We start from the raw sequence: 15,172 nt of genomic DNA, 5'->3' as shown, positions 1-15,172 counted from the left end.
CTGAAGAGATTTAATTTCCAATAAAATTACCCTATTCTTGTGTTTTCAAAAAACGTGTGCTACTTTATGAACACTTTCTAAGAAAGATGAGTAATCTATGGTGAAGTAGTCACAGACACATTTTTTATTACTTTTATTATTTGTAATGGGAACATACTGTGTTAGGATACAGAAAACCGGAATACAGGACTAGGAACCTAGCTAGGGTGACGTGAGACCCCAACTCAAGTTAAGCTGGGGGACTCATGTCGTACCCCTGGAGACCTAAATGCGGTCTCCATTGAGTCAAATCGTATGTATTAAACAAATAGTGCACACGCAGTAGATGTGGCACATCACTTTTCACTAACTATTTATTTATCTCACATTTAAGGGCCAGATGTAGGTAGGCATTTACCGGTCGGTAACGGCCGAATTCGGCCGTTACCGACCGGTAAATGCAATTTGAGATGTAGGGCCCTGTATTTTACAGAATCGGTAAATTTACCGATCGGTAAATTTACCGATTCTGTAAAATACCGAATCGGTATTTTTTCCGATTCGGTAAAATTGATATGTAGGTGGGACTCTTCTGAGTCCCACAAGCATTACAAAATCGGTATTTTACCATCAAATACTATTTGATGGTAAAATAACGATTCTGGTGTGCATATTATAGGCTGCATGCACACCTGTGCCATATGACAGGCAGACCTGCCCTTAGGGCAGGTATGCCTGCCACATGGCCCCCGAAGCTTTTTTGGGGGTGCTAGAGGGTGTCAAAGTGACACCCCCTGCACCCTTGTCAGAATCGGTATTTACCGATTCGGTAAATACCGATCCGGTAAAGCCTATTGGTTCCTATGGGCTTTGAAGCCCATAGGAATCAATAGGCTTTACCGATTCGGTATTTACCGAATCGGTAAATACCGACTTTTACCGATTCGGTAAAAGGGAACATCTGGATTCCCTACATACCAACCCCTCACATTTACCGAATCTTAATTACCGAATCGGTAAAATTCGGTAATTTTCGGTAATTAAGATTCGGTAAATGTTACTTACCTACATCTGGCCCTTAGTCACTTAGGAGTGGAAGGCACAGGGCTGGTCCCTGTGTGGTCCTGAGGAAGCGCCTTGGGGAGGCTCGAAACATGTTGACCAATATTAGAGGTGCTTAACTCATCATGGTTACCTCTGTTTTTAAATATACCAACAAGAGCCTAGAATAACATTATTTCACCCACTAGCCATGTATTTTTAACATCCTTTTTCTTCCACTCCACAAGACTGCATGACACATTTTTTCACATAAGTGCTCCTACGTAATTTCGCAAGTCGAAGCACGCCTCAATAAGCAGCGGATTGCGAGGATCCCAATGATGAAGCATGTCACCAAGTGGAAACCCTGGTGAGTGAGGGGACTCAAGAAAGAAACTTTTCTTTCCAGTCTGAACAAGACTGTCTAACTCAACTTGAGTCGGGGGTCTCACGTCGCACGAGCTAGGTTCCTAGTTTTGTGTTCATTACTGAAAGGAGGGTGGACCTAGCTTTATACACTCTGCCTCCCCCCATTTTTTGAGTGTGAACATACTGTGTTATTCATCCAGTAAATTAAAAATGTAATTCAATAAATGATGTGTCACAGATCGCCCATTTTGGAACTATGATATGCTTAGCTTGTTATAAGTGCCAGTTTTCAAAAGAAAATAATTCGCTGTATATCCCGAAAATCACGGACAAGATAATGGGTGCAGGTCAAAAACAGAACTTTGATGTGGTTTTTGGCTCACCTGGATGTGAGTGTTCTCTGCAGAGCCAGCTTTCTGCTGATGCTGGTTGGAGGCAGTCATCTCAGCCATTCTCTTCTCCATCTGCTCCAGGCGCTCCAGAATGGACATCCTGAACTGATTGTCTGCAGGATAGACAAAGCAGCTGGTGTTAGCATGGCCGTTGCTGTCAATCAATCATTAACACTTGATAAACAGAAGCATCTCGGCGCTCAAGCAGGCAATGTAAGGCAAAACTTGCTGTGGGACCAGAACAAACTGAGACGAAAGAAAAATGTAGAGCAGTGTCTAAGCGGCAGGGTGTGGACCAGCCTGATACAAGACTAAAACACTGCAGATCTCTTGCTTTGACCAATGGCACTGTTGAAAATACAACAATATGACAACTTCTGATGTTTCTCTCTCCAGCCCTTATCATACTCACAGACAAGCACACACTCACTCATCAACATGTAATACTCCACTCTCAAACCAGTTATTGGGCTTCTAACAGTTCTACCTTGCGGATCCGGTCTCCTGTGTCGGCAAGTAGTTTGTTTTATCACAGGGACAAGCTTCAGACAGGTCACATTAGAAATCCCTCTACACATTTACACTTTCAGTCTGACTGAACAGTCAGCCCTGGAAGGGACAGAGAAGGGCAGTTGTGACCCCCTCCAGCAACCATGCATGATCGGTAGTAATATTCTCAGATACTTGGGGCAGCGAAGAGATACGATTGTCCAAAAGGTTCTCTGTTTTAAATCATGACAAGTAAATATAAACTAAGGTGGGGGGAGAGAGAGTGGCCCAAAAAACATGTCTAGCAATTTTCACTGAAGAGCCTTCTGCATATAAAGTTTGACACTGCACATTATTACAGATTGTTATTTACAACATCTTAAACAAATCAAATAAGTGTTCATCTTGGGAAATGCATCAAAGAACAGAACAAATAGCACCCATACTTCTTTTTTTTTTATCTAATCCAAGTTGGACCACAGACTGTAGTAGATGGAATAATGTAACTAAGCTTGAGAAATAGCATGAAGGTATTTTTTAAGTACTCTGCAGCGTACAAATGACACACCAAATCATCTCAAGGAAGAAATTCCTAAACAATTATTCTCACAAAATGTACAGTTGTCCTTGCATGAAAATCTAATAAAGCAGAAAATAAATGGGACAAAACCCTGCTCACGGGTTGGAGAACATTTACTGAAAGCAGTCACAAACGAGCCAGGCAGAGCCAGTGAAAGGCACGCCAAGGAGCCTCTAGTAAAACTCTATATGGCCCACGGTAGTAAACATCCAGAGGACTATAGCAGCAGAGGGGACAATGATCTCTCCCTATCAGCTCAGTTACCCTGGTTCATCCCAAACCCAGAGTTCCAAAAACCGCATCTTCATTACAACCCACTGTCCCCAGTCCCCAAATCCATGTTCACAGGATCAGGAAACACCTACATATGCATGGATCTACCTTCTGGGGTAAGCCTAATCTAGGTAAAATATTGACTACCTATTTCTGAAATGGCAAATTATGGATATGAAAACATAATCCACGATTTTGATATCTTGTGGGAAGTTTTTTTAATAACATAAACGGTTTCAAACCTGAATCTCCTTTACCACTCTGTTGCTCTTCCCTTTTCATGGTTTGGCTTGATAGCACAGCTTTCGCCAGACGATCATGTGAGCACCTCCAGAGAGGGGTTTGGGCTTCGCCCATATGTTGGGAGCCATGTGTACATGTTTTGATTGGGCAGAGGATGTGTGCTTCACCAAACAAAGTACTTGCCCACTACACAGCTGGGATTATTTTGTTTACTTATCCAGCCGCCCGAGCTTGAACTTACAGGGGCACACATATGACATTGCAATGCTATTAAAAGTTTCTTATAACGAGATTATTTATGTTGCTATTGTCTGGCAGCAGCACATATGGGAGTGGAGCAGTCATTAACCCATTTAGCTGTTTCTCTCTGGCCTGACAGCGCAACTGTCACCTGACCTTTCTACTTACACCAATAATATTCTACAGTTCTTTGCTGCCACACAAATACATATCCATTCCCATACCGCTTACTTGTAATTCTTCAGGTTACCTTAGAACATTCCTTTGAAGTCCGGCCTATTGGCATTGCCAATGCTTGTTTTTTAGGGCTCGGGCCTCCCCTACACGAAGTGAAGGCGGAGCTTGCAAGCTCTTTAGTATGTAGAAAAAAAAAAGTTTCAGAAAGGACTCTGGCTGGGACATTCCTTAGATTTTTATGGCATCTGCCTAGTGATTCGTCTTCGCTGTGCTGTGTATTCAGTAGCGTTGACGTGATAGGCTGTATGCAATGTACGCGTGCCCGAGTTGGCATTTTCTGTGCGCGAACGAGCACGGGAGAGTGATTAATCGTAATTAGGAGCTGTCAGAGTGCCCGTGTAATGCAATGCAGATGTTCTGAGCGGTGAGCGCGTTCAATGTAAAACGACGAGAGTCAGCAGGCGAGGCTCACAGAAGATGACTCATACATGCTCGTCCACACTGTAGTTAAATAAAACAATCACCTTTGAGCACGTCGTGGGCACTGCCAGTGAGACGGGCACAGCGGCGACTACTTAAGTTACACAAGCGGTTGTTGCATGAGTACAAGGAACGGACGCCAAGGTTTACGCCCCGGTCACTAGCATCTCCCCGGGCGCTGCCCTCCCTCACTGCCGTCTTCTAAGCACAGAGTGATGTGGCCTGTGCATTACACTTCGTGGGGCCCAGCTTAATCTATAAATAGAAGAATACCAGAAAGGCAACCCGTCCCAAAGCGCTTTGTCGTAGCGGGTTCCTGTAAGGTCAAACATTGATATGTCACTTTGTCTCTGCCTGGTTTGCAGGGCCACGAGATAGTGAGGACTACATAAAGCACTATAAAAACACATTGACACAAACGTTATTTTGCTACTGTCCAACGGTGATTGACTATTCCGATAATGAGGAGTTGCTTTAAGAAAATCATCGGGGTTTTGGAGAGCCAGTATACGTATAAGGTTAGTTCTGCTGGAAGGCTGTTCGAAAGGGGTAGAGTCAGTCACTATTTGTACGAGGCCCTCTGAACGGCTCAGAGGACTGGGGACACGTCAGCCAGTTGTTAATGTAGTGCCTCAAAACTTCTGACGAGATATGGAAGACACATGCGGCTTTGGTAGAGTCGGTCGGGTGCTTGGCAGTGACTTAAATGCCAGTGAACACGGGGCAGTAGCACGTGAGACCGTCTCTGGGAAAAGTGGTGGCTTTGGGTAGTTGAGTAGTCAGTCCCATGCCAAGCGAATGCGTCTGGGGAAGATTCAGTCACATGTCAGACAAGTACCTCTGTAAATAATGTCGGAAGGGTTGGAGCAGAGAACGTCACATGGCAGATACGTTATTCAACAGGGCTTTCAGGGCTGGGGAGAGCCAGTCACACACGGAGCACCACGTGGCCGACACTTCCAAGCACATCATGTTTTAAGAGACAGGGGCACCCCCAGTTTTAATCCTATGCTATTTACAGGCACTAATCAGTGTTGAATTAGCGCCTCGGCGTTAGGCGAATCCTTCGGAAATGAGAGGCCTTGTGATCAATGCAAGTGTCTGAGTTTGGAGAACAGCAGGGGTTGAGGGCGTAACTGGGGAATTTAATTATTTAATTAGACACAAGCTTCTAAAGACCAGGATAATGCACATAGATTAGGGGTCGGCGCCCCCGACGAGAACACGTGTATTGCGAAGACCCTGCGCCCCTCCTCCGCGTGCATCCTTAATACCTCTCTAATTGCACTATCTACACTATCTACCCGTCCCTCTCTGTTAGAGGAATCACAGATCAGCACCCAGCTGCAAAAGGGTTGCATTACAACATCCTTGCAGCAGAGGGCGCAGAGGCGACGCCCTTTTGTGGCTTGCGTAACGTTCCATACATGCTCATGTCACTGTATTTGAGTGTTAGCACTCGACTAACAGACTGCCCCAACTCACACTCAAACACTATACCAAGGAACCCCTGCACAACAATTATGTGGGAGTGTTGGACGTGGCCCATCTGGCAGTTCCGCCCCTGAAGTTTTTATGGTATATGTAACCTGGGGATGGTGATTTCCCCTCTGAGTGAGTGTGAGGAGAGAGCGACCTACCCTTCCATAGGAATGCATGGGGAATGGATGAGTCCTCGGTAGTTCCCGATGCGTAGGGTGTGCAGGGTCATGTCTGGTATGTATGAACTCGTGAGATTGAATGCTGCGCAACGGTATATGAGGTATGAGTGTGTCTAGTGTAGAAGTCCCCCTTTTGGAAGTTGGCATATTTGTGGAATATGTGACTGGCGTATGATTGGCCGGGGCTGGCTGGTGAGCCTGGCTCCCAGGATCTGGGAGGGTCTGCCCCGGTGGTGAATGGAGTGTTTAGCATACTGATGTGAGGGGAGGAGTGAGCCTGGGTCTGCTTGTGGATTGACTGTCTGGTTTGAGTGTCATGAATGAGGCTGGGTTTTCCCCAGACAATGCTGGCTCCACCCCCTGGGGTGCGGCTGATGTTCCTAGCCTGGCCAGTGTAAAGAATCCCCCCATAACCAGTTCCAGCTGGTTCTCCCCCTGCCTGCCCCTTCAGACCAAGAATGTGTGTATAAAAAGGGTGCTGTGACACTCTGGACTTGTTCTTGTTCTCAACTTGAATCTACCAGGGGCTGCTGCTGCTTGGGCTCAGGGTTGGCTTGCCTCCCTGAGCCCTGCCCTACTCCTGGACTGCTGATGGCCTTTTCCCTGCCAGGAGCTGCTGTGCTCCCCCTGAGTTCCTGGACTCTTTGCTGGACCTTGCTGTCTCTCTGACCTGTGGGGCTTAAGGACACTGTATCCCCGCTACCTGCACTGGGAGCGCTGGTTCGGACCGGCGAGCGCGTGGGAGCATGTCATCTTGACCTAGCGCTTGGGGTAGCGCCTTATTCTTCTTTCCCCGACGGTCCATGCCGCTACTTGCTGATCATACCCCCCTGACAGGTGCCTACCCTGCACAGGGACTCTGCGCTGTGCCCATCGAGTGCCCACCTCGATTTCCGTCCCTTCTACCCCGAACCGGTGCCCACCCGGCATTGCTCCGAGATCGTCACCGCCGCTGCCGGATTCCGCCTGTGAGGCCCGGCGCCCGCCTCCCTATCCAGGGCCGCGCTGCCATTGGCGGCCCCGGAGAAAGCAGGCTGCCTGCTCATTGGTCCCGGCCGCCGGGACTCCGGCGACGTCATTGCTGGGCCGCGCAGGGATTGGCCCGGCCCGGAGGGCTTCCCCAGGCGCCCCCGGCAGTCTATCGATCTTCCCGAGGGAGGAGCGCTGCCATCGACGCACCGAGGAGCCTCGAGGAGAGGAGCCGAGACCCCGTAGAGCCGCCGCCTCTAACAGCTGGTGAGTGCGGACGCTCCTCTGCCCGGGGGAGTGCTGTGGGTCCGCGAGGCCTCCTCCCTGGGTCCCAGAGTCCGGAAGGACTCCCACGATGCTCCGCATACGGCTCCTCCTTCCTTGAGCCCCTGAGAGGCTCCCTCTTGGCCCCCCTCATCTCCGAGCCCGGCGAGGCTCCCCCTTGGGCCCCCCTTACCTCTGAGCCCGGCGAGGCTCCCCCTTTGGCCCCTTTTACCTCCGAGCCCGGCGAGGCTCCGCCTTGGGCCCCCTTCATCTCTCGAGCCCTGCGAGGCTCCACCTGTGGCCCCCCCTCAACCCCAGAGCCCGACAGGCTCCACCGTGCCAATGCCCCCTCGTTCTCGAGCCCGAGTGGCTCCACCAGTTGGCACTCCTTGTCCCCAGGGTCGGCGAAGCCCACACGATGTCCCTCAGTTGCCCAGCACTTAGTGGGCAACTGCTACGTTTAGGTTTGCCCCGGGCTCCCTGCCATGAACATCGAGACTTCTGGGCCCCTTTGCCCCAGAAAGGCCCGCTGGCCTGTGGATGGCTATGGACTAAGACTAAGGTGATCCCTACAAGTATTCTATGTTGCACCTCTACCGGTGCTCCTGTATGTTGTGTACCTTGACCTCCTTCACCCCCCTCTGAATGCCAAATGTCCCCTGTATGTGATTCCTGGCAGTGGTCCCTTGGCCCTGCGCTGTACCTTCTTCCCTGTAGCCCCTGCCCGTGCCCCTGGCACCTTGTACAATGTATGTTCCTATGTGTCCTGCTTAATACAAAGACTATTTTTATATATATATCTGGTGTGGAGTTCCTTTTGTGGGAGGCCGGGGATGTTGTTGTTGGTGGGTGCGTGCGCAAATGCTTCACATGTCCTCCGAGATAGGCCTGGCTGCCCGCGCCGCGTTACCCAGAGGGCGAGCAGGGGTCGACTTTCCATAGGAGTGGCGGTCTCTGACTGGCTGGGACGCAAGCCCTGGCCGGCCGGGGGTCCCATTTCCTACAGGGAGTTACCCAGTTCTAGTCAGACGGGGGCTCGCGAGCACTATGTTCTCCTTGGCCGGAAACAGCCACCCCCCACAGGCCTTCGCCCACCGCACCGAATGCCATCAGCGGACTATCGAACACCTCGACTTCCCTCGATCAGAGAACAATAGCGGCCCAATACACACTCGAGAAGCCCACCCAGGGGAGACTGAGCCGAGTCACCCACCCGCAGGGCCCTGTAGGCTGGTCGAGTGCGAACAATGCTAACCTTTACCTGCTCTCTGTCAGAGATGTCTGAAAACTGCACAGCAAATACGAGAAGCTTGACAGCAATGGAAAGTCTGCTACTCATGATTTTTCACATTCTTTGTGGGGAAATGCGTTGATTGCTAAGGCCCATAGTGCCTGATGAAGTCAGCTGCCAGGGCAACAAGTATTGGCAAAGCCAATAGGGCTCGCATAGGTGAGAGCTATTGGCTTTGCTGGTGACGGAACCACTACGTCACCAGCCACGAGTGCAGAGTGAGTGTGAGTGCAGAGTGACTGTGAGTGCAGAGTGAGTGCAGAGTGAGAGTGAGTGCAGTGTGAGAGTAAGTGCAGAGTGAGAGTGAGTGCAGAGTGAGAGTGGGTACAGAGTGAGAGTGAGTGCAGAGTGAGAGCAGAGTGAGAGCAGAGTGAGAGTGAGTGCAGAGTGAGTACAGAGTGAGAGTGAGTGCAGTGTGAGAGTGGGTACAGAGTGAGAGTGAGTGCAGAGTGAGAGCAGAGTGAGAGCAGAGTGAGAGCAGAGTGAGAGTGAGTGCAGAGTGAGAGTGAGTGCAGTGTGAGAGTGGGTACAGAGTGAGAGTGAGTGCAGAGTGAGAGCAGAGTGAGAGCAGAGTGAGAGTGAGTGCAGAGTGAGAGTGAGTGCAGTGTGAGAGTGGGTACAGAGTGAGAGTGAGTGCAGAGTGAGAGCAGAGTGAGAGCAGAGTGAGAGTGAGTGCAGTGTGAGAGTGAGTGCAGAGTGAGTACAGAGTGAGAGTGAGTACAGAGTGAGAGTGGGTGCAGAGTGAGAGCAGAGTGAGAGCAGAGTGAGTGCAGAGTGAGTGCAGAGTGAGAGTGAGTGCAGAGTGAGAGTGAGTGCAGAGTGAGAGTGAGTGCAGAGTGAGTGCAGAGTGAGAGCAGAGTGAGAGCAGAGTGAGAGCAGAGTGAGAGTGAGTGCAGTGTGAGAGTGAGTGCAGAGTGAGTACAGAGTGAGAGTGAGTGCAGTGTGAGAGTGGGTACAGAGTGAGAGTGAGTGCAGAGTGAGAGCAGAGTGAGAGCAGAGTGAGAGCAGAGTGAGAGTGAGTGCAGAGTGAGAGTGAGTGCAGTGTGAGAGTGGGTACAGAGTGAGAGTGAGTGCAGAGTGAGAGCAGAGTGAGAGCAGAGTGAGAGCAGAGTGAGAGTGAGTGCAGTGTGAGAGTGAGTGCAGAGTGAGTACAGAGTGAGAGTGAGTACAGAGTGAGAGTGGGTGCAGAGTGAGAGCAGAGTGAGAGCAGAGTGAGTGCAGAGTGAGTGCAGAGTGAGTGCAGAGTGAGAGTGAGTGCAGAGTGAGAGTGAGTGCAGAGTGAGAGTGAGTGCAGAGTGAGTGCAGAGTGAGAGCAGAGTGAGAGCAGAGTGAGAGCAGAGTGAGAGCAGAGTGAGAGTGAGTGCAGTGTGAGAGTGAGTGCAGAGTGAGTACAGAGTGAGAGTGAGTGCAGAGTGCAGAGTGAGTACAGAGTGAGAGTGAGTGCAGTGTGAGAGTGAGTGCAGAGTGAGTACAGAGTGAGAGTGGGTACAGAGTGAGAGTGGGTGCAGAGTGAGAGCAGAGTGAGAGCAGAGTGAGTGCAGAGTGAGTGCAGAGTGAGTGCAGAGTGAGTGCAGTCTGAGTGCAGCGTAAGTGTGAGTGCAGAGTGGGTGCAGAGTGAGAGCAGAGTGAGTACAGAGTGAGAGTGAGTGCAGTGTGAGAGTGAGTGCAGAGTGAGTGCAGAGTGAGAGTGAGTGCAGTGTGAGAGTGAGTGCAGAGTGAGTACAGAGTGAGAGTGAGTGCAGAGTGAGTACAGAGTGAGAGTGAGTGCAGAGTGAGAGTGGGTACAGAGTGAGTGGGTGCAGAGTGAGAGCAGAGTGAGAGCAGAGTGAGTGCAGAGTGAGTGCAGAGTGAGTGCAGAGTGAGTGCAGAGTGAGTGCAGTCTGAGTGCAGCGTAAGTGTGAGTGCAGAGTGGGTGCAGAGTGAGAGTGGGTGCAGAGTGGGAGCAGAGTGAGTGCAGGTGCAGAGTGAGTGAGTGCAGAGTGAGAGTGAGTGCAGAGTGATAGTGAGTGCAGAGTGAGAGTGAGTGCAGAGTGAGAGTGAGTGCAGCGTGAGAGTGAGTGCAGCGTGAGTGCAGAGTGAGAGTGGGTGCAGAGTGAGTGCAGCGTGAGTGTGAGTGCAGAGTGGGTGCAGAGTGAGAGTGGGTGCAGAGTGAGTGTGGGTGCAGAGTGAGTGTGGGTGCAGAGTGAGAGTGGGTGCAGAGTGAGAGTGGGTGCAGAGTGGGTGCAGAGTGAGTGCAGAGTGAGTGTGACTGCAGAGTGAGTGTGACTGCAGAGTGAGTGTGACTGCAGAGTGACTGCAGAGTGAGTGACTGCAGAGTAACTGCAGAGTCAGAGTGACTGCAGAGTGACTGCAGAGTGAGAGTGGCTGCAGAGTGACTGTAGAGTGACTGCAGAGTGACTGCAGAGTAACTGCAGAGTCAGAGTGACTGCAGAGTGACTGCAGAGTGAGAGTGGCTGCAGAGTGACTGCAGAGTGACTGCAGAGGGATAGTGACTGCAGTGTGTGAGTGTGCAGTGTGAACAGTGTGTGAGTTTGCAGGGTGAACAGTGTGTGAGTGTGCAGGGTGAAGAGTGAGTGCAGAGTGAGTGCAGAGTGAGAGCGAGTGCAGAGTGAGAGTGAGTGCAGAGTGAGTGCAGAGTGAGAGCGAGTGCAGAGTGAGAGTGAGTGCAGCGTGAGTGCAGAGTGAGAGTGGGTGCAGAGTGAGAGTGGGTGCAGAGTGAGAGTGGGCGCAGAGTGAGTGTGAGTGCAGCGTGAGTGTGAGTGCAGAGTGGGTGCAGAGTGAGAGTGGGTGCAGAGTGAGTGTGGGTGCAGAGTGAGTGTGGGTGCAGAGTGAGAGTGGGTGCAGAGTGAGAGTGGGTGCAGAGTGGGTGCAGAGTGAGTGCAGAGTGGGTGCAGAGTGAGTGCAGAGTGAGTGCAGAGTGAGTGTGACTGCAGAGTGAGTGTGACTGCAGAGTGAGTGTGACTGCAGAGTGACTGCAGAGTGAGTGACTGCAGAGTAACTGCAGAGTCAGAGTGACTGCAGAGTGACTGCAGAGTGAGAGTGGCTGCAGAGTGACTGCAGAGTGACTGCAGAGTGATAGTGACTGCAGTGTGTGAGTGTGCAGTGTGAACAGTGTGTGAGTTTGCAGGGTGAACAGTGTGTGAGTGTGCAGGGTGAAGAGTGAGTGCAGAGTGAGTGCAGAGTGAGAGCGAGTGCAGAGTGAGAGTGAGTGCAGAGTGAGTGCGAGTGCAAGTGCAGAGTGAGTGCAGAGTGAGAGTGAGTGCAGAGTGAGAGTGAGTGCAGAGTGAGAGTGAGTGCAGAGTGAGTACAGAGTGAGAGTGAGTGCAGTGTGAGAGTGAGTGCAGAGTGAGTACAGAGTGAGAGTGAGTGCAGAGTGAGAGTGGGTACAGAGTGAGAGTGGGTGCAGAGTGAGAGCAGAGTGAGAGCAGAGTGAGTGCAGAGTGAGTGCAGAGTGAGTGCAGAGTGAGTGCAGTCTGAGTGCAGCGTAAGTGTGAGTGCAGAGTGGGTGCAGAGTGAGAGCAGAGTGAGAGCAGAGTGAGAGCAGAGTGAGTGCAGAGTGAGTGCAGAGTGAGTGCAGAGTGAGTGCAGTCTGAGTGCAGCGTAAGTGTGAGTGCAGAGTGAGTGCAGAGTGCGAGTGAGTGCAGTGTGAGAGTGAGTGCAGAGTGAGTACAGAGTGAGAGTGAGTGCAGAGTGAGTACAGAGTGAGAGTGAGTGCAGAGTGAGAGTGGGTACAGAGTGAGAGTGGGTGCAGAGTGAGAGCAGAGTGAGAGCAGAGTGAGTGCAGAGTGAGTGCAGAGTGAGTGCAGAGTGAGTGCAGTCTGAGTGCAGCGTAAGTGTGAGTGCAGAGTGGGTGCAGAGTGAGAGTGGGTGCAGAGTGGGAGCAGAGTGAGTGCAGGTGCAGAGTGAGTGAGTGCAGAGTGAGAGTGAGTGCAGAGTGATAGTGAGTGCAGAGTGAGAGTGAGTGCAGAGTGAGAGTGAGTGCAGCGTGAGAGTGAGTGCAGCGTGAGTGCAGAGTGAGAGTGGGTGCAGAGTGAGAGTGGGTGCAGAGTGAGAGTGGGTGCAGAGTGAGCGCAGAGTGAGTGTGAGTGCAGCGTGAGTGTGAGTGCAGAGTGGGTGCAGAGTGAGAGTGGGTGCAGAGTGAGTGTGGGTGCAGAGTGAGTGTGGGTGCAGAGTGAGAGTGGGTGCAGAGTGAGAGTGGGTGCAGAGTGGGTGCAGAGTGAGTGCAGAGTGGGTGCAGAGTGACTGCAGAGTGAGAGTGGCTGCAGAGTGACTGCAGAGTGACTGCAGAGTGATAGTGACTGCAGTGTGTGAGTGTGCAGTGTGAACAGTGTGTGAGTTTGCAGGGTGAACAGTGTGTGAGTGTGCAGGGTGAAGAGTGAGTGCAGAGTGAGTGCAGAGTGAGAGCGAGTGCAGAGTGAGAGCGAGTGCAGAGTGAGAGTGAGTGCAGAGTGAGTGCAAGTGCAGAGTGAGTGCAGAGTGAGAGTGAGTGAGAGTGAGTGCAGAGTGAGAGTGAGTGCAGAGTGAGAGTGAGTGCAGAGTGAGTGCGAGTGCAAGTGCAGAGTGAGTGCAGAGTGAGAGTGAGTGCAGAGTGAGAGCGAGTGCAGAGTGAGAGTGAGTGCAGAGTGAGTGCGAGTGCAGAGTGAGTGTGAGTGCAGAGTGAGAGCAGAGTGAGTGCAGAGTGAGTGCAGAGTGAGAGTGGGTGCAGAGTGAGAGTGAGTGCAGAGTGAGAGTGGGTGCAGAGTGAGTGCAGAGTGAGTGTGAGTGCAGAGTGAGTGTGAGTGCAGAGTGAGAGCAGAGTGAGAGTGATTGCAGAGTGAGAGTGAGTGCAGCATGAGAGTGAGTGCAGCGTGAGTGCAGAGTGAGAGTGGGTGCAGAGTGAGTGCAGAGTGAGTGTGAGTGTGAGTGCAGCGTGAGTGTGAGTGCAGAGTGGGTGCAGAGTGAGAGTGGGTGCAGAGTGAAAGTGGGTGCAGAGTGGGTGCAGAGTGGGTGCAGAGTGAGTGCAGAGTGGGTGCAGAGTGGGTGCAGAGTGAGTGCAGAGTGAGTGCAGAGTGAGTGTGACTGCAGAGTGAATGTGACTGCAGAGTGAGTGTGACTGCAGAGTGACTGCAGAGTGAGTGACTGCAGAGTAACTGCAGAGTGAGAGTGACTGCAGAGTGACTGCAGAGTGACTGCAGAGTGATAGTGACTGCAGTGTGTGAGTGTGCAGTGTGAACAGTGTGTGAGTTTGCAGGGTGAACAGTGTGTGAGTGTGCAGGGTGAACAGTGTGTGAGTGTGCAGGGTGAGCAGTGTGTGTGTGTGCAGGGTAAACATTGTGTGAGTGTGTAGGGTGAGCAGTGTGTGAGTGTGTAGGGGCAGTGTGTGAGTGTGCAGGGTACGAACACTCGAACTAAGTCCACCACACACACACACATAAGACCACACACATAAGACCACACACATAAGACCACACACATAAGACCACACACATAAAACCACACACATAAGACCACACACATAAGACCACACACACACCACACACACCACACACACACCACACTGTCACCACCACACTCACCACCACACTCTCACCACCACACACACCACCACACACTCACCACCACACACACAACCACACACACAACCACACACACACACACCACCAGCCGTCAGTGCACGCTTTCACCGGGCACAAACACCACCAGCCGTCAGTGCACGCTTTCACCGGGCACAAACACCACCAGTCGTCAGTGCAGGCTTCCACCAGGCACACAACACCAGACGTCAGTGCACGCTTTCACCAAACACACACACACCACCAGCCATCAGTGCACACTTTCACCAAGCACACACAACACCAGCCGTCAGTGCATGCTTCGCATATCTACAGGATAGCAATGACAGCGCATATCTACAGGCTAGCGATGACAGAGCATATCTACAGGCTAGCGATGACAGAGCATATCTACAGGCTAGCGATGACAGTGCATATCTACAGGCTAGTGAAGCCAATGCATATCTACAGGCTAGCGATGACAGTGCATATCTACAGGCTAGCGATGACAGAGCATATCTACAGGCTAGCGATGACAGTGCATATCTACAGGATAGCAATGACAGCGCATATCTACAGGCTAGTGAAGCCAATGCATATCTACAGGCTAGTGAAGCCAATGCATATCTACAGGCTAGCGATGACAGTGCATATCTACAGGCTAGCGATGACAGAGCATATCTACAGGCTAGCGATGACAGTGCATATCTACAGGCTAGTGAAGCCAATGCATATCTACAGGCTAGCGATGACAGTGCATATCGACAGGCTAGCGATGACAGAGCATATCTACAGGCTAGCGATGACAGTGCATATCTACAGGCTAGTGAAGCCAATGCATATCTACAGGCTAGTGAAGCCATAGCAATGACAGTGCATATCTACAGGCTAGCGATGATAATGCATATCTACAGGCTAGCGACGACAGCGCATATCTACAGGATAGCAATGACAGCGCATATCTACAGGCTAGCGATGACAGTGCATATCTACAGGCTAGCGATGACGGTGCATATCTACAGGCTAGTGAAGCCAATGCATATCTACAGGCTAGCGATGACAGTGCATATCTACAGGCTAGCGATGACAGTGCATACACTCACAAGGAGACCACAGCCAGCTGAGGTGCAATCTTCTCCCACTCACAAGAACAACATCACAGGCAGCAGCAGTGCAAGCTTCTTACACTCACA

At 51.3% G+C, this 15,172-nt stretch overlaps 1 protein-coding gene across 4 annotated transcripts in view; it reads right to left on the bottom strand.

Annotated features, from left to right (window-relative positions):
- The window catches only part of CAMTA2 (calmodulin binding transcription activator 2), an 897,177-nt gene that overhangs the window by 355,562 nt on the left and 526,443 nt on the right, over window positions 1-15,172 (bottom strand). For all 4 annotated transcript variants that reach the window (XM_086946206.1, XM_086946207.1, XM_086946208.1 and 1 more), the window contains exon 12: window positions 1,773-1,894. In XM_086946206.1, the coding sequence (XP_086802332.1) occupies window positions 1,773-1,894 (122 nt within the window). The remainder of the gene's footprint in view (window positions 1-1,772; window positions 1,895-15,172) is intronic.

This window comes from Lissotriton vulgaris, chromosome 12 (genome assembly GCF_964263255.1).
Source record: "Lissotriton vulgaris chromosome 12, aLisVul1.2, whole genome shotgun sequence".
In the NCBI taxonomy this organism is placed as follows: domain Eukaryota; kingdom Metazoa; phylum Chordata; class Amphibia; order Caudata; family Salamandridae; genus Lissotriton; species Lissotriton vulgaris.
This window is presented reverse-complemented; position numbering and strand designations above follow the sequence as displayed.